Genomic DNA, 19,229 nt, shown 5'->3' with positions numbered 1-19,229 from the left:
GAAGCCATTTTGGAGTCAGTCTGGAGCCAGTGAGGGAAAGGGCAGGACTGACTGTGTGGGGAGCTGGTGAGTCCGGAACCCTACTCACTCAGCTTCCCCGAGCTGTTCTCACTCCTCTTCCCCCAGCCGCAGCCATCTCCAGGGTTGCTTTTACTATTGGCTCCCCAGGGCAGCCCTCTCCCAGGGCTGTTTTAACACCTTCAGGGCCAGAGCAAGGTGACCACCCCACTACATCATAATTTGAAAAAAGGGAGCTTTGCCCTATAGGCACATATTCTGCGTTATTGTACACAAATTCTGTCTGGGGCAGCAGCAAGGTCAAGTTGTTGTTGGAAATTGATATAACTCCAAAGATACTGCTCCAGGATCTGGTTGGTTCTTTCAGCTTGACCGTTAGTCTGAGAGTGATAGGCAGAAGAGAGGCAGGAGCAGATGCCCAGACTCCAGAGAGCTTCTTACCAGAAGTGGGAGACAAATTGTGGGCCTTGGTCAGAGACAATGCTCTCTGGGAGGCCATGGGGGTGGACAACTTGGTCCACCTAGAGGCAGGTGGTTTCCTGGGAGGAGAGTAGGTACTGCAAAGGATGAAGTGTTCCATCTTTGTGAAATGGTCCATAACTTTCAGGATGGTTATGAACCCACTAGACTTGGGTAGTTCTACTACAAATTTTAATGCAATGACAGTCTAGGGGTCAGGTAGACTCTTGAGGGGTTGCAGGAGTCCTAGGGGTTTATTGTGGGGCCAGCTTGAAGCAGGCACATACATTGCAAGAGGCCACATAGGCCTGCACTGTGTCTCATATGCAAAGCCAGAAGACAGAAGAAATGATATGCTGAGTTTTAAAGTGATAAAAATGTCCTGCCAGGGGGGAGTCATGGCATCACTGTAGGGAGGTAGTCCTCAGAGGCCCAGGGAGAACATATATATGCCCTTTTACAAAGATTACCCAATCTTGAACCTCATGGGGTTCCTTATTTATGGCTTCTTCCTCAAATGCAGGGATCCCATGACAGAGGCTGATCTTATCAGGTGAGCAGATCTTGGTGGGAAGCTGCACCCAGAAAGTTATGCGGCTTGAGGATGCAGGACAGTTTTAAGTTCGGGTCCATCAGATCAGTGTAATACTTGCCATTCCAGGCCAAACATCAGCCTTGCTTTTTTTGGTTCTTGGGCAATAGGAAATTATGAAATTAAAGTGCACAAAGAATAAGGCCTACCAAAGTTGTCGTTGGTTGAGGGCCTTGGCCCTATGCAGATAGTCAAGGATACCAGGCCTCTTTTAGATAGTGGTGACACTCTTCAAAAGTGGTTTTACTTGTCAGGAGTTCTTGGTCTAAAATGTCGTAGTTTTGCTCCATGGGTGTGAATTGTCTGGAAAAGAAGGCACACAGATGTAGGACTTGTTGAGGGCCATGCCTTTGGGACAGCACTGCTCTGATTACTAAGTTAGAAGCATCTGCCTCAAGAATGAAGGCTTGTGTGGTATTGGGATGAATCAATGTGGAAAGTGTGGTAAATGTTAATTTTAAGGCGTACTAGGCCCCGGGAGGCCAGAGGAATCTGGTGTTTTGGTGGAGTAGGGCAGTGAGGGGGGGCGAACTGCTCCAAGAACTTCAGGATGAACCACTGATAGAATCTCTGTGCCAGAGCCCACTCAGGGACTGCCTTTCCTTGCACGTGTCAATTTTGATGACAGGAGATAGAATTCCTAGGGTTCATCCTATGGAGGACTGATAGAAAGCACATACTCCTATTTTGACATGGAGGCCATGTTTGTGTAGCTCTCCAGAATGGAATACATGCATGGACATACATGAACTGTTCGGCATTGTCCGAGAAAATAAGTATCCAGATATGCTGCCATGTATTGGTCAAGAATGTCTTGGAGTACATTGTTGTTAAAATGCTGGAACATCCTGGGTGTGTTTATCGACCCAAAGGGCATCACAAGATACTCAAAGTGGCCATAACACATTCAAAAGGTAGTCGTCCATTCATTCCCAGCTCTAACGTGTACTTGGTTATAGGCCCCCTGAAGGTCTAGCTTTGTGTACACCCAGGTAGTACTCACATAGTCCATTAGTTTGGGGATTAGTGGCAACATGTACCAGTTTCTAATGGTGACCTGATTTAGGGCCCAATACATAGTTGGAGGCTCCCATCCTTCTTTTTAAACAAAGAGGACTGGTGCTCCAGCAGGCGATGTGGATTTACGAATAAAGCCCTTGGCTGGGTTTTCCTGAAGGTAGGTGCACAGCACCATTAGTTCAGGCTCTGGTATGTCATATATATGCCCAAACGGAATGTTTACCCCTGGCTGTAGCTCAATTGGGCAGTCATAGTCTCTGTGTGGGGACAGGGCATTGGCATATTTTTTCCAAATACATCTTTGTAGTCACTGTATTTGGATGGAAGTTGAGGACCACAATCAGCAAGCTGCTCTGCTGGGCCCCCTACCCCGGCATGGAACTGTTGGGGAGCTACTGCATGGTGCCCAATTCCTGGGGTCAAGCAATGCTGCTGGCAGAATTGGGAAATTGTTCTTATTCTTAGTCCGCATCAGTGGATAAGGGGATTGTGGAAGGCGAGCCACAAAACACCCAGGATCAGAGGGAAGTGCAGGGAATGGATGGCACTGAACTGTAGGGTCTTCCTTGCCCCTGGATCATAACTTTGAGCTGAACAGTTTTTGTGGCCACTGGCCTGGCTGATAAGAGGGACCTGTCAATCATTTCTACCAGGTCTGGAACAGGCTTGGGCTGCAGGGGAATCTTTAGTGTCCAGGCTGCCTCTTCATCAAGGAAGTTATCTGCCACACCCAGATCAATGAGGGCCTGCTGTGGTTGGGAATGTCCTGGGATTCACAATTTAGCTGTGACTTGTAGGTGTGCTACAAGTACTTGTAGCCAGTGCATGTCCCTGTCAGGACCTCAGTTGGGATTTCAAGGGGATACTCTGCCAGGACATCCAGGCCAGCTCCTTTCATTGGGCTCATTTCCCCAATTTCTTTCTCATCAAAACGCTTGGGAAGAGGGACAGTGCATCCCTGCTTGGGGAACAGTGCATCCAGATGAGCCTGGAGTACAATGTTTTCTACATGGAGTCAGTGGACTTGATCTTGCAGTGCCTGATTCTCAGTGGCCAGCTGCATGTTCTGCACCTGGAGGGCTCAGTTATCTGCCAGGAGCCGGATCACTCTCTTGTGCAGTACAGATTCCCCTTCTGGTACAGGGAGCTACACTGGGTCCATCCTTTGTTGGGCCCACTTGGAAAGGTCTGAGCAACCTGCAATGACCAGAGCGTAGGCAGTCAGGTCTAGTGGTCAGAGCTGAGGGTCAAAACCGAAGACAGCATCAGGTACCAAGCCAAAGGTCAGAGATGGAGAGAGAGTCAGGTGCCAGGCCAGGAGTCAGAGCCAGAGATAATTTCAGGTACCAAGCCGAAGGTCAGAGCCTGAGACAAAGTCAAGTGCCAGGCCAGGGGTCAGAGCTAGAGGCAGTATCAGGGATAAGGCAGAGGAGCAGATGACTGGAGTAGGGCAGGACAGCAGGAACTGGGAGTCTGGGATAGGAGGACAGGAGCCAGGAGCAGGTGGAGAAGCAGGAACCAGGAACAGGCAAGAATGCAAGGCTCAGGAGTCAGGTAAGCAGCAGGGTCTATAGCAGCAGCCAGCCAAGGATTCCTCTAGTTGTTCAGACAACTTCCTGTTGCAACTTCCTGGTTTACAGGTGCTCCCCGGGTTATGCAAGACCTGACTTACGCAAATCCGCACTTATGGAAAAAGTACGCCAGAAATAGGATTTTCGAGTTGCAGAAATTTTTGCATATCGTACGGGTATACGTTTCCGACTTAAGCAAAATTTGAGTTATGCAACGTTTTCTGGAACGGAACAGTTGAGTAAGTCGGGGGGCGACTATATATAGTGCTCCTCACCCAGTCGGAGGGGCTGGATGTCTCCCCCAATCAGGAGCTTGAGGGGGGCTTCTGTGAGCTCACCTGTCACTGGACCCTTCCCTAGTTACACAAGTGAGCTGCTGGGTGGCAATGTGGCCTGAGCGCTGCCTGGGGAACTCTATGGGCCTGGGTTTGAGGCTTGTGAGCCCTCATACCAACACTCCTGTATGGGACATGCTCAGAGTCGGCAGGAGGCATAGCTAGAGCGTCCTGGTGATTCCTCAGGTGTCATAGCAGCTGCTATTAGTCCATGCAATTTACGGCAGTCCCGAGGTAGTTCCAAGTTATACCACAGAACAAACTGGCCCCTGGCAGCCCCAAGATCAGAGAGGCTAGGAATCTCCAACATACCTGAGCTCTTCAGTTATGTATTTCCTTAGGCGGTGCGTGACTCTTGCATTTGGGCTTGAGCACTGGAAGCTCCCTAGAAGTGTGGGAGGCCACCAGTGCCCGCTGCCCGGACCATGGCTCCGCCCTCACTCAGCACCCTCCCCTTGAGGCACCGCCCATGCTCCACCCCTGCTCTGCCCTGAGGCCCCACTCCCACTCCACTCCCTCCCCTGAGGCCCCGATCCACCCTCTTCTCTCCACCCCCTCCCCCAAGGCTACCCACTCAGTACTCACTCCTTTCTTCCCCCTCCTGCCTTAATGGTGAGCCACAGAGGGGAGGGGGTGAAGAGGAGCGAGTGACGGTCGGGGGGCCGCAGGGGGAAGAGGCGCTGTACAGGTGGGGGCACAGGGAAGAGGCTGAGCGGGGCCTCGGGGCAGAGTGCAGGCATGGCCATGGTCCGGGCGCCAGCGGCCCCCCACAGTTCTCAGGAGCTTCCAGTGCTGGCACTCCAAAGGAAGGTGCACCGCTTCCAGCATTACTGCCCTGTTTGGGGATGCTTAGTCTCCCCATGGCTTATTCCTGCTGCTCATGCGCATTTCCTAATATCTTGGTCTGTGATTCAGGTAATAGGTACCGGAACAGTGGATGCTTATGGTGAAAAAGGAGACATTGGTCCTCCAGGTTTTCCAGGATTAAAAGGTGAACGAGGTCTAAAAGGTATGCATTTTTATTTCCTTTTTGTCTTCATATATGCTCTTCATATCTTTTTAAATGAGAATATTATTGAATTACTTGAATGCTGTAATGGAGCTATATGATAATGAAATGCCCTGATTTTGTCACTGATTTGCGGTTGAGTTATTACATCCTGCTTATGTACATTTGCTATGTAATTTTGACTGGATATGGTATGATTCCCTTTGCTGTATGGCATGTTTCACATTTTGTTGTAGTTTTGCTGTGCTCTATGTAAAGGATTAGGGCTGGGCAAAATTTTTCAGACAAATAGTTTATTGCAGTTTCAGTAGACCCAAGCTATTTGTGAATTATCACAAATTTGTAGAATATTTTTGGCCAGAAAAATGTTTTTCTTTCACAGGAGGTGGTCATTGTGCTCACCTTATAACTTTTAGCTCAGTGATTAGGGTATCCTAACCACCAGGCTGTTGTCTACTCTGAGATGGGTCTCTCTCCAACTCTGCTGTTGAATCTGTTCCAATTTGTATAAAAATGAAATGGTCACTGGAGACTTAGAGTAGATTCTCTCCCCTCCCAGGTGGGTGGACTGACGACCAGCCTACAGAGACATTCTCACTCTCTCTTGTTTTGGCCCAATTTGTGTATCTTATACGAAGTGGAACAGCTTCATCCGGAAAGATCGAGAGAGATCCAGCCCAGAATAGCTCATAATCCAGTGGTTAGGGCACTCACCTGGAAAGAGGGAGACCTGGGTTGAAATCCATGCTCCTTTCAGGTTAACAGGGGATTCAAAACCAGGTCTCCCCATCCCAGGTGAATGCCATAACCACTGAGCAAAATGTTATTAGGTGGGCAGCTCTGGCTCCTCCTCCTGCCATTTTATGAATCTAGGCTTTTAACAATGTCTGGAAATAACATTTCCTGAGGAACAAGATATTTCATTTGACTTGAAACACACTTTTTCAGTTCACCAAAAGTTTTTGGAATTTTCAGGTTCAGTTCAATCTGAACCAATTTTTTTTTCCACTATTTTGAAACTGCCAGAGAACTGAAAAAATCAGATATTAGATAAGGCTGCAATTTGGTACTCGGTAAAGTGGCCACAGAAAGAACAAAAGGCCTGATTCTCCTCACTGAGACACCAGTTTTATGGTAGTCATACTCCAGTGACCGCGACATAGAAATGAACATTGAGTTATAGCAGCAGGAAAGCAGGATAACAGAAAAGAGACTCAGGCACATAATTTCCTTAAATAGTCACAATCGGTAATTACATTTTCAGTCTTAAAGGGTATGTAAGTAACTTATAAAGCTGGTCAGAAAATAGATGGGGAAAACTGAGCATTTTCCCCATTTTTCTGGAAGAAATTTCAAAACTTTTGAAACTTTCCAGCTAGTATGGTATTCCTTGCACATCCTGAGTTCTCACTGACTTTAACAGGAGTTTGCGGCACAAAGAATGCTGTGTCAGGTGTTTAGCAAAATGTCAGGGGCTGATCCTCCCAGTTCCAGTGGAGTGTTGAGGGCACTCAGCATCTTACAGGACCAGGGTCTTTCTGACAAATTTCTGTCTTGAGATGGACAGATGTCCATCTCCGATTATTTTTTACCAAAATTTTTGCAAATAATTTTAGATTAAATCATCTGAGTTTTGATTCTAGGTATTATTTTACTCTCCAGTGTTATAAGGTGGTGGTAGATATTTGGGGGGAGGAATAGCTCAATGGTTTGAGTATTGGCTTGCTAAACCTAGGGTTGTGAGTTCAATCCTTGAGGGGGGCCATTTAGGGATCTGGGACAAAAATTGGGGATTGGTCCTGCTCTGAGCAGGGGGTTGGACTAGATGACCTCCTGAGGTCCCTTCCAACCCTGATATTCTATGATTTGCATAATAAATGCTCTGAGATCATTACTGTTGACATTATCTATTTCATTAGCATTCATCCCATAATAAAAAGCACCTTTGTTTTCAGGTTTACCAGGTGTACAAGGACACCCAGGTCCTCCAGGTATGAACATCTGATTGTTGTTTTTATTCACTCTTTACAAAAAAAATTCTTCTGGGGTCAGTCTTGAAGGGTGCTGAGCACCTGCCACTCTCAGTCACTCCCTGACCTCCAGAGTGGGCATACGCTGCCCTCTTGGGGGATCTAATCATCCCCTCAAGATCTTTTTATGGATTGTCCCTCCCCATGTATGGAAGGAGAATGTCAGCTATCTCTGTGGCACAATCCCTGCTTTCTATGGAGAACGTTGAGGCTGTATTAATTTTTCATGGAGTCCTCTCTGTGCTGGGAAACTTCTCCTAAAATGGAAATGGGATGGGGTCTGAGAGGAACAGCCAGACAGAAGAAGCCCAGAAAACATAGCTCCCTTAGAGCCATGCACTGTCCATGGACCCGAGGTGAGGGCAGGAAGTCCTAGCGCTGGATTCTGGGGGTGCCACCCCAGCTGACTGCTCAGAGTGTTTGTCTTCTTCTCTTATGAGTTTTCAGGGGAAAGGGTGACATATCTTGGGATTTGTCCCTTTGTTTGTTATTGAGTATTGAATTTAGGGGATTTATCCTGGTGTTGACCTTCATTATCGCTGGGTGGAAAATGTCAAACACAAATTGAAATTAGTGAAAAAATTCTGAGGACTCCAAAGCAAGGTCAATAAATATATCTATATTTCACCTCAAAAGCCATGGCCTTGACTCCTGAGTTTTAAAAAGCAAACAAACCATTTAAATCTCCAGGACAAACCTTATACCTGCTTCAGGTCTGCCAGTGATATCAATGCTATGTGGCTGTCATGGGCTGGCATTATCTGTACTGACAGTGAACTAAGTATTCAAGCTTGGGTGAAGCAGTGTCATATTATTGCCAGGAAAGTTTTCAAAGTTTAAGGGAGAGGATAATGCATGTGGTAGGCTGTAAAAACCCCTAAAGAATTGTGTGACAAGATAAAAAGAACAATGACTTTTAGTTAGTCATTGCTACAGAGTAGACTTCGATGAAGTGTGGGCTTGTGTGATTTTTTCAAGTCTTCTTTTTTAATGTAGTAAAAGGAACAGAATGTTTTAAAAATCAGTTCTAACGATTAATGACGGATCTTAACAAAAATCACTGATGAAGGTTTTGAAAACTAGAGTGAACAGTATGAATTGCTAAAAGAAGATCTTTAGTAGTCTCCCTCTACCTATTATGATGTGATTGGAATAACAGAGACTTGGTGGGATAACTCACATGACTGGAGTACTGTCATGGATGGATATAAGCTGTTCAGGAAGGACCGGCAGGGCAGAAAAGGTGGGGGCGTTGCGCTGTATGTAAGAGAGCAGTATGACTGCTCAGCGCTCAACTATGAAACTGCAGAAAAACCTGAGAGTCTCTGGATTAAGCTTAGAAGTGTGAGCAACAAGGGTGATGTCATGGTGGGAGTCTACTATAGGCCACCAGACCAGGGGGATGAGGTGGACGAGGCTTTCTTCCGGCAACTTGCAGAAGTTACTAGATTGCACGCCCTGGTTCTCATGGGAGACTTCAATCACTCTGATATCTGCTGGGAGAGCAATACAGCGGTGCACAGACAAGCCAGGAAGTTTTTGGAAAATGTAGGGGACAATTTCCTGGTGCAAGTGCTGGAGGAACCAACTAGGAGCAGAGCTCTTCTTGACCTGCTGCTCACAAACCAGGAATAATTAGTAGGGGAAGCAAAAGTGGATGGGAACCTGGGAGGCAGTGACCATGAGATGGTCGAGTTCAGGATCCTGACACAAGGAAGAAAGGAAAGCAGCAGAATACGGACCCTGGACTTCAGAAAAGCAGACTTTGACTCCCTCAGGGAACTGATGGGCAAGAATCCCTGGGAGAATAACATGAAGGGGAAAGGAGTCCAGGAGAGCTGGCTGTATTTTAAAGAATCCTTATTGAGGTTACAGGGACAAACCATCCCGATGTGTAGAAAGAATAGTAAATATGGCAGGCGACCAGCTTGGCTTAACAGTGAAATCCTTGCTGATCTTAAATACAAAAAAGAAGCTTACAAGAAGTGGAAGATTGGACAAATGACTAGGGATGAGTATAAAAATATTGCTCGGACATGCAGGAGTGAAATCAGGAAGGCCAAATCACACCTAGAGTTGCAGCTAGTAAGAGATGTTAAGAGTAACAAGAAGGGTTTCTTCAGGTATGTTAGCAACAAGAAGAAAGTCAAGGAAAATGTGGGCCCCTTACTGAATGAGGGAGGCAACCTAGTGACAGAGGATGTGGAAAAAGCTAATGCACTCAGTGCTTTTTTTGCCTCTGTCTTCACGAACAAGGTCAGCTCCCAGACTGCTGCACTGGGTAGCACAGCATGGGGAGGAGGTGACCAGCCCTCTGTGGAGAAAGAAGTGGTTCGGGACTATTTAGAAAAGCTGGACGTGCTCAAGTCCATGGGGCCGGATGCGTTGCATCCGAGAGTGCTAAAGGAGTTGGCGGATGTGATTGCAGAACCATTGGCCATTATCTTTGAAAACTCATAGCAATTGGGGGAAGTCCCGGACGACTGGAAAAAGGCTAATGTAGTGCCCATCTTTAAAAAAGGGAAGAAGGAGGATCCTGGGAACTGCAGGCCAGTCAGCCTCACCTCAGTCCCTGGAAAAATCATGGAGCAGGTCCTCAAGGAATCAATTCTAAAGCACTTACATGAGAGAAAAGTGATCAGGAACAGTCAGCATGGATTCACCAAGGGCAAGTCATGCCTGACTAATCTAATTGCCTTCTATGACGAGATAACTGGTTCTGTGGATGAAGGGAAAGCAGTGGACATGTTGTTCCTTGACTTTAGCAAAGCTATTGACACGATGTCCCACAGTATTCTTGCCAGCAAGTTAAAGAAGTATGGGCTGGATGAATGGACTGTAAGGTGGATAGAAAGCTGGCTAGATTGTTGGGCTCAACGGGTAGTGATCAATGTCTAGTTGGCAGCCAGTATCAAGTGGAGTGCCCCAAGGGTCGGTCCTGGGACCGGTTTTGTTCAATATCTTCATAAATGATCTGGAGGATGGTGTGGATAGCACCCTCAGCAAGTTTGCAGATGACACTAAACTGGGAGGAGAGGTAGATACACTGGAGGGTAGGGATAGGATACAGAGGGACCTAGACAAATGGGAGGATTGGGCCAAAAGAAATCTGATGAGGTTCAACAAGGACAAGTGCAGAGTCCTGCACTTAGGATGGAAGAATCCAATGCACCGCTACAGACTAGGGACCAAATGGCTCAGCAGCAGTTCTGCAGAAAAGGACCTAGGGGTTACAGTGGACGAGAAGCTGGGTATGAGTCAACAGTGTGCCCTTGTTGCCAAGAAGGCCAATGGCATTTTGGGATGTATAAGTAGGGGCATAGCGAGCAGATCGAGGGATGTGATCGTCCCCCTCTATTCGACGCTGGTGAGGCCTCATCTGGAGTGCTGTGTCCAGTTTTGGGCCCCACACTACAAGAAGGATGTGGAAAAATTGGAAAACGTCCAGCGGAGGGCAACAAAAATGATTAGGGGACTGGAACACATGAGTTATGAGGAGAGGCTGAGGGAACTGGGGATGTTTAGTCTACGGAGGAGAAGAATGAGGGGGGATTTGATAGCTGCTTTCAACTACCTGAAAGGGGGTTCCAAAGAGGATGGCTCTAGACTGTTCTCAGTGGTAGCAGATGACAGAACAAGGAGTAATGGTTTCAAGTTGCAGTGGGGGAGATTTAGGTTGGATATTAGGAAAAACTTTTTCACTATGAGGGTGGTGAAACACTGGAATGCGTTACCTAGGGAGGTGGTGGAATCTCCTTCCCTAGAAGTTTTTAAGGTCAGGCTTGACAAAGCCCTGTCTGGGATGATTTAGTCGGGGATTGGTCCTGCTTTGAGCAGGGGGTTGGACTAGATGACCTCCTGAGGTCCCTTCCAACCCTGATATTCTATGATTCTATGATTCTATTAAATGATGCTCTTTACTTATTGTCACTACCCTCATTAACAGTTATTAACTTAACCCTTCACTTCCCACTTATCCACTGATTTCCATTAATATTTTTGTTTCAAGTGCTCCTGAAATCTAGATAAGAGATAAGATAAGAGACTACAGCAATCGGGATATACTATCAACCTCCTGACCAGGAAGTTGACAGTGATTGTGAAATGGTCAGGGAGATCAGAGAGGCTACAAAAACAGAAAACTCTTGGGAGATTTCATGCTGACTGGGAACAAGTCACCTCAGCATGGGGATGCAGAAATAGAAGTTCTAGTCACCATTAGTGACTGCTTCTCGGAGCAGCTAGTCCTGAAACCGACAAGGGGAGAGGCAGTTCTTGATTTGTTCTAAGTGGCCACAGGATCAAGCCCATGAAGTGACTGTAGCTGAGCTGCTCTGTAATAGTGACCATAATGTAATTCAATTTAACTTCCTTGTGGGAGGGAAAATGCCAAAGAAGACCACCATGGTAGCATTTAACTTCAGAACAAGGAGCTACACAAAAATTAGGAGGTTAGTTAAACAGAAATTAAAAGGAACAATCACAAGAATGAAATGCCTGCAAACTATATGGAAACTTTAAAAACATCATAATAAAGGCTCAAAGTACATGTGTACCCCAAATAAAAAAAACAGCAAGAGGGCCAAAACCTGTCACCAAGGCTAAACAGCAGAGTAAAAAAAGGCATCTTTTAAAAATTGGGAGTCTAATCTGAGGAAAATAAGAAGGAACATAAACACTGGCAAGTCAAGTGTAAAAGTATAATTAGGCAGGCCAAAAAGAATTTGAATAGTAGCTACCAGGACACAAAAACTAACAGCAATTTTTTTTAAGTACATCAGAAGCTGGAAGACTGCCAAACAATTATCTGGGCCACTGGAGGATCGAGGTGCTAAAGGAGTACTTAAGAAAGGCAAGACCATTGCAAAGAAGCTAAATTGCATTGGTCTTCGCTGCAGAGCAGCATTTCCCAAATGTGGGATGCTGCTTGTTCAGGAAAAGCCCCTGGCAGGCCGGGCCGGTTTGTTTACCTGCCGTGTCTGCAGGTTCGGCCAACCGCGGCTCCCACTGGCCGTGGTTCGCCGCTGCAGCCCAATGGGGGCTGTGGGAAGCGGCACGGGCAGAGGGACGTACCGACCACCGCTTCCCGCGGCCCCTATTGGCCTGCAGCAGCGAACCGCGGTCAGTGGGAGCCGCGATTGGCCGAACCTGCAGAGTCGGCAGGTAAACACACTGGCCCGGCCCGCCAGGAGCTTTCCCTGAACAAGCGGCTTCCCAAGTTTGGGAAACACTGTTGCAGAGGATGTGAGGGAGATTCCCACACCTGAGACATTTTTTATAGGTGACAAATCTGAGGAACTGATAGAGGAGGTTTTGGAACAAACTGATAAATTAAATAGTAATCAATCACCAGGATCATATGGTATCAACTGAGGAGATCTGAAGGAACTCATATATGAAATTGCAGAACTATTAATTGTGGTTTGTAACCTATTGCTTAAATCAGCATCTGTGTCAGATGACTGGAAGATAGCTAATGTAATGCTGATTTTATAAAAAAGCTCCAGTGGTGGTCCTAGCAGTTACAGGCTGGTAAGCCTGATTTCAGTACCAGGCAAATTGATTGAATCTGTAGTAAAGAACAGAATTATCAGACACATAGATGAACACGGTATGTTGGATAAGAGTCAACATGACTTTTGTAAAGGGAAATCGTGCCTCACAAATCTATTAGACTTCTTAGAGGGGGTCAACAAACAGATGGACAAGAGTGATCCAGTGGATATAGTGCACTTAGACTTTCAGAAAGCCTTTGACAAGGTCCCTTACCAAAGGCTCTTAAGCAAAGTAAGCTGTAATGGGATAAGAAGTAAGGTCTTCTAATAGATCAGTAACTGGGTAAAAGATAGGTAACAAAGGATAGGAATGGTCAGTTTTCAGAATGGAGAGAGGTAAATAGTGAGGTCCCACAAGGATCTGTACTGAAGCCAGTGCTGTTCAACATATTCATAAATGATCTGGAAAAAGAGATAAACAGTGAGGTGGCAAAGTTTGCAGATGATACAAAATTACTCAAGATAGTGAAGTCTGAAGCAGACTGTGAAGAGTTACAAAGGGATCTCACAAGACTGGGTGTGTGGGCAACAAAATGGCAGATGAAATGCAAAGGAATGCGCATTGCAAAACATAATCTCAACTCTACATACAAAACTACCGGGTCTAAATTAGCTATTAACTCTTAAGAAAAAGATTTTGGAGTCATTGTGGATAGTTCCCAAGGTGCAGCAGAGGTCAAAAAAACTAACAGAATGTTAGGAACCATTAGGAAAGGTATACATAATAAGACAGAGAATATCATAAATCCACTATAGAAAGCAACACCCACACCTTGAATAGCACATGTGGTTCTGATCGCCCCATATCAAAAAAGATATATTAGAATTGGAAAAAGTACAGAGTAGAGCAACAAAAATGATGAGGGGTATGGAATGTCTTTCACATAAGGAGAGAGTAAAGACTGGGACTGTTTACCTTAGAAAAGAGGTGACTAAGGGGAGATACGATAGAGGTCTATAAAATCATGACTGGTGTAGAGAAAGTGAATAAGGAAGTGTTATTTACCCCTTCACATAACACAAGAGCCAGAGGTCGCCCAAGTAAATTAATAGGCAGAGGGTTTAAAACAAACAGAAGGAAGTGCTTCTTCACACAAGGCACAATCAAACTGTGGAACTTGTTGGCAGGGGCTGTTGTGAAGGCCACAAGTATAAATGGGTTCAAAAAATGAGAAGTTTGTGGAGATAACAATGAGACAAGTTCAGGGAGGATAGGTCCATAAATGGCTATTTGCCAAGATGGTCAGTGAAGCAACCCCATGCTTTGGGGATCCCTAAACCTCTGACTGCCAGAAGCTGGGACTGGACAACAGGGGATGGATCACTCAATAAATTATCCTATTCTGTTAATTCCCTCTGAAGCATTTGGCACTGACCACTGTTAGAAGACAGGACACTGTGCTAGATGGGCCACTGGTCTGACTCAGTATGGCCATTCTTATGTTCTAGATTTATTCCTTGGAGATTCTTGCAAAGGCTATCCATTTCTGTAGCAAGTCAGGATTTGTAGTATGGTAGTGGTAAAATTACTCCCTGCATGCTTCATTTTCTCACCATCTTCTAAGGTCACACATCTATAGGATAGACTTCAGATTTAAAAAATAGTGCTGATATGTGGGACTAGTATTTAAATTTAATATAAATCTTCAAGAATCAAAATGCAGTCCCTTGTGTTATACTGGGTTTTACCCCTTAAGCTTAGTAATTTATTGCTGGTGTATCTGTTGATCATTTTACCTTTTATTTGTATTTGCTTTCATGTGTGTTTTACTTTGTTCTAAATAAGGTTTACCTAGCCCAGGGATCACAGGTCCACCTGGCTTCCCTGGTGAGAGAGGTGAAAAGGGTGACCAAGGTCCTCCAGGACTCTCTCTGCATGGATCAGCTGGAAGGGATGGTTTTCCAGGGCCTCCAGGTCCTCCAGGACCTCCAGGACTTCCAGGCATAACAAGTAGGTGAAGATTTTATTTCAGGGGTCGGGAACCTTTCAGAAGGGGGGGTGCCGAGTCTTCATTTATTCATTTTAATTTAAGGTTTCATGTGCCAGTAATACATTTTAACGTTTTTTAGAAGGTCTCATTCTATAAGTCTATATATTATATAACTAAACTATTGTCATATGTAAAGTAAATAAGGTTTTCAAAATGTTTAAGAAGCTTCATTTAAAATTATATTAAAATGCTGATCTTACACCGCCGGCCCTCTCAGCCCGTTGCTGGCCTGGGGTTCCGTTCACCTAGGCTGGCAGCAGGCTGAGCGGGGCCTGCGGCCGGGACCCTGGCTGGCAAGGAGCTGGCAGCCAGAACCCCACACCAGCAGTGGGCTGAGCAGGGCTGGCGGCTGGGACCCTAGACTGGCAGTGGGCTGAGCAGCTCAGCCCGCTGCCGGTCTCGGGTTCAGTCCGCCGGCTCCTGCCAGCCAGGGTTCTGGCTGCCGGCCCCGCTCAGCCCGCTGCCGGTCTGGGATTCCAGCCCTGCTCACATAGAGTTGGTACCTACCTTCTCCCTGGTTCTAGCCCATTCTCTTCCTCTCTCTCTGCACTGAGCTGAGGGTGGGAGTGCACTGAGCACAGGACTGGGGGTGAAGGAGCAGGCTGGGGGTTGGGGTGCAGGGTCTGGCCAGGAGCTAGAATGAGAGAGGGGGCTCAGGGTTGAGGCAAGAGGTTTGGGTGTGGAGTGCTTACCTCAGCAGCTCCCATTTGGTGCGAGGGGTGCAGGTCGGAATGTGGGAGGGTGCAGGAGCTCCTGTTTGATGCTCAGGGTGGGGGTGGGAATGTGGGGGGTGCAAGAGTCAGGACATGGGGTATGAGGTGGCTGGGTATGTGTAGGGGGTGCAGGAGTCAGGGCATGGGGTGTGGGGGGACTGGGTATGTGTGGGGGGTACTGGAGTCAGGGCTGGGGTCATGGGGGGATGCAGGGGTCAGGGCAGGAGGCTGGGGTGTGTGGGGGTGCATGGGTCAAGGCAGAGGGTTGCCTGTGTGTGAGGGGGTGCAGGGATCAGGGCAGAGGGCTGGGATGTGTGGGGGGTGCAGGGATCAGGGCAGAGGCTGGGTGTGTGTGAGCAGGGTGCAGGGCTCAGGGCAGGGGGCTGGGGTGTGGTGGCGGGGATGTACGGTGCAGGGGTCAGGGCAGAGGGCTGGAGTGTGTGAGGGGGGTGCAGGGCTCAGGGCAGGGGACTGGGGTGGGGGGGGGGTGTAAGGGTCAGGGCTGGGGGTGTGGGCTGGGGTCTTGGGGGTGCTCCCAGCCCCCGCTCAGAGCGGCTCATGACAGGGGGCTGGAGGGGATATGCCCTGATTCCACCCCCCTTCCCCAAGGCCCCGTTCCCACCTCTTCTCCACCTCCTCCCCGGAGCAGCGAGCGCGCTGCAGCGCTGCAGCTTCTCTTCTCCCCCTTCCGCGCAAGGGCCGTCAGCTGATCGGCAGCAGGGAGGGAGAGAAGGAGGGGCAGGAACCCAGCACCCTGGGGGAAGAGGCGGGGGAGGGGGAGCTTGCCTGCCCTGCAGCAGCAGCCGGCAGGACCAAGCTTCTTCATCCTCCAGGCAGGCAGGATTTTTAATGGCACGCTGCTGCCTGCCGGGGTCCTGGCCTGGGTTCAGCAGCGGGCTGAGCGGGACCGGCAGCTGAGACCCGGCAGGCAGCAGCGTGCCATTAAAAATCAGGTCGCTTGCCGTTGCCAACCCCTGTTTTATTTCAATATGCAGCTGAAACACTGTTAAAGTTTTGTATATTCAAAAAGAACAAGGGCAACAAGGATATGTCAGGAAAGTGGAGGCCATGATCAGAATCAGCGTGCAAAGGAATGCTCCCTAAGTATGGAAAGAGAGAAACATATGTGACTTTGTTAATGCAAAAAAATGAGGAACTGTCTAATAATTAAACAAATCATTTGCCTGACTCAAGACACAGATCTTTTTCTGGATAAATGGCTGCTACTTTTGACTTCTTTCAAAAATGTATCTGATTACATGATCCCACACCTGGCATAAATAGTTATACATGCAGAGCTGTCCCTTGGTACAGCGAATCGGGGTGCCGCGCTTTGGGGAGCTCTGCGCTTCGATAAAATCTTGAGGAGGTGGGCGAGGTGGTAAGGCGGGCAGGCGAGCAGGGTGTGGAGGAGAATGGGGAGGCGAGCGGCAGGTGGGGGGGGCCAAGGAGGAGCCCCCCTACCAGAACCTCCCCATCTCCCCAGTGCCTCCTGCCGGAGGGCCCCACTGATCAGCGCCTACCACGGCCACAGATCAGATGTTTCTCAGTGTCAGGAGGTGTGGGGGGGGAGGGGGAGGGGAGAGGAGTGAGGGTGCAGTGTGCTCGGGGGAGAGGGCGGAATGGGTGGGAAGGGGCAGGGCGGGGATAGGAAGAAGTAGGGTGGAGTGGGGCCTTGGGGAGGGGGTGGAGTCAGAGCAGGGGGAGCACACCAACCGCCCCCCCGCCCCGCCCGCCAGATTGGAAACTCGGCACCTATATCCCGGGCCCCACACTCCCTAGGTACGGCCCTGTATACATGTATGCATTTGGCCTCTGTTTTGACATGCTAACTTTCACATATTTATTTATGTAGTGACAATAAAATAATTTTTAAAATGAAGACAAACAAATACTTGCATTGTTTTGCATGCAAATTGTATTTGATAACGAGAAAATAGGGTTCTAATCCTATGATTCTTTACTTATGTGACATAAATGAGACTAGCATGTGATAATGGCTACAGAATCAGGCCCAACATTTATAAATTAGAAGTTATTTTCTTTTTAAATAGTAGTTTTTATTGTGAAAATGGGATTATTTAAGGTGTCTAGAGCATGGGATGGGCACTTGTTTAATAAATCTAAATGAACAGCTGATGAAGAAGCAAAATGCTTTATGGGTGTTTTACAATTGGTTTTATAATTAAACATGCTTATAAAAAATAATATATTTTGAACTTGTTTCCCATTCTGTAATGGTTCTGTAAGGAACCCAAAAGATTCCTTTTATTCCATACACTTTTGCAAGTACAATATTGGCAATGGCTCATCCTAGGTGTTTACCTATAACTTAGTGTAAATGGCCATTTAACATAATAATATTAGGAAATGAGAACCTTTCTCATGTTTGCAGTGTTGTTGTAGCCATGTTGGTCCCGGGATATTAGAGAGACAAAGTTGGTGACGCAATATCTTTTATCTTTTTTATCTTTCTGTTGGAGAAAGAACTCTTCTTCAGGTTGTGGTTGATTCTGTTTTACTGACTAACAAATTTTCACTGCATGCTTAAGTTTCTCAGGCTAGATCCTCAACTGCTGTTAACTGGCGTAACAACAATGCCTTCAATAGAGCCATGTCAATTTACACCATCTGAGGACCTGGCTTTTTTTTTTTTTTAAATGACTAGGAAGTATTTGACTAGACAGATTGTAATATACATTTGCACTTAATTATGGATAGTACTTTCCAGTCAGCATAAAATAAATAGTAGATAATTACAAATAAGCAAGGATATATTTCAGTGCTAATTGCTACCTAGGGACACATTAATAGTTCATTAAACAAACATTAGAGAGACTTAGATGTTTCCATTTTCTCAATCCTAATTTTCTGCTTTATAATTCCACTGCAGTATGCTCCCATATGCTTTCAGTTAGCTCTCAGCCATTTGTGCCTTGAAAACAGTGTTTATAGACAAATTTGTTCAACATGAAATGTTAATATTGAATTATATCCCTTGTTAGTAGCACTCCCTGTAGTCTTTATTTGGATTTTAAATTACAGATTTTTAATTGTTTGAGCTGGGTCTGATTTTGTTTGCTTGTTTGTTTGTTTGTTACTGAAGAAGGACAATGCAAAAATAACAGAATCTTTGCTAGCCTTGCTGGTGATAGGGGTTAAGCCCCATCACACTTGGATAAAGAATAAAAATTGAAGATTAAAAATGATGCTATAGTTTTAGGCAAACAGATATAATTCAAATTCATTTGTTTTATTATCTACCTTGTTCAATTATATGCCTTTAAAATTAAACACTAACATGTTATTGCACTGTAGCTAAAATGTAATCATGACATAAAGACAATAGTATTTTGTCTGCAATTCTTCAGCAGACTTGAAAAGAGATGTACATATCAGGTATTACTAAATTATTGTGGTAGAGATACTTTTTAAACTAGTGTGGGGAGGAGATTTTGCAACAATGCCTTGCAACTGAGGATCCCCTAATGATAAAATCCTATAGATTGTGGGGATTTTTTCAACCTTTTACAGAAATTGAGGACAATATCCTTGCTATGGAATTCCAGATGGTTTAATAAGCTATAGAAAGGAATGTCATTCTCTATGAAATTCCTAAACCAACAAAACTTAGTTTAAAAAAACAATTAAGGTTGCTTAGTGATAATATATTTCCTTATGGCATCATTACAAAACCCAAACACTTATAAACAAGAAAATAAATAGTTAAAGACACTATAAATATTATACTGCCCACATAATAAAAAAAGTTTTATCAAGAATAAAGCAATGCATAGTTCATTACTGTAAAACCTTAACGCTGACCAAAAAGCCCCTCCAACTCATTTTATCAGTTTTCACAAAATATATGCATAATGCAAAACTGATTTTTACTTCCTGGGTTTGTTTTGTGTGTTTGTTGTAATATGTTGTGTG

At 46.0% G+C, this 19,229-nt stretch overlaps 1 protein-coding gene across 1 annotated transcript in view; it reads left to right on the top strand.

Moving 5' to 3' along the window:
- The window catches only part of COL4A1 (collagen type IV alpha 1 chain), a 213,283-nt gene that overhangs the window by 130,502 nt on the left and 63,552 nt on the right, over positions 1 to 19,229 (top strand). Inside the window, exons 19-21 of the mRNA XM_077807066.1 lie at positions 4,911 to 5,004; positions 6,960 to 6,995; positions 14,376 to 14,540. Of these exons, the coding sequence (XP_077663192.1) occupies positions 4,911 to 5,004; positions 6,960 to 6,995; positions 14,376 to 14,540 (295 nt within the window). The remainder of the gene's footprint in view (positions 1 to 4,910; positions 5,005 to 6,959; positions 6,996 to 14,375; positions 14,541 to 19,229) is intronic.

Source organism: Eretmochelys imbricata, chromosome 1, assembly GCF_965152235.1.
Source record: "Eretmochelys imbricata isolate rEreImb1 chromosome 1, rEreImb1.hap1, whole genome shotgun sequence".
Lineage (NCBI taxonomy): Eukaryota > Metazoa > Chordata > Testudines > Cheloniidae > Eretmochelys > Eretmochelys imbricata.
This window is presented reverse-complemented; position numbering and strand designations above follow the sequence as displayed.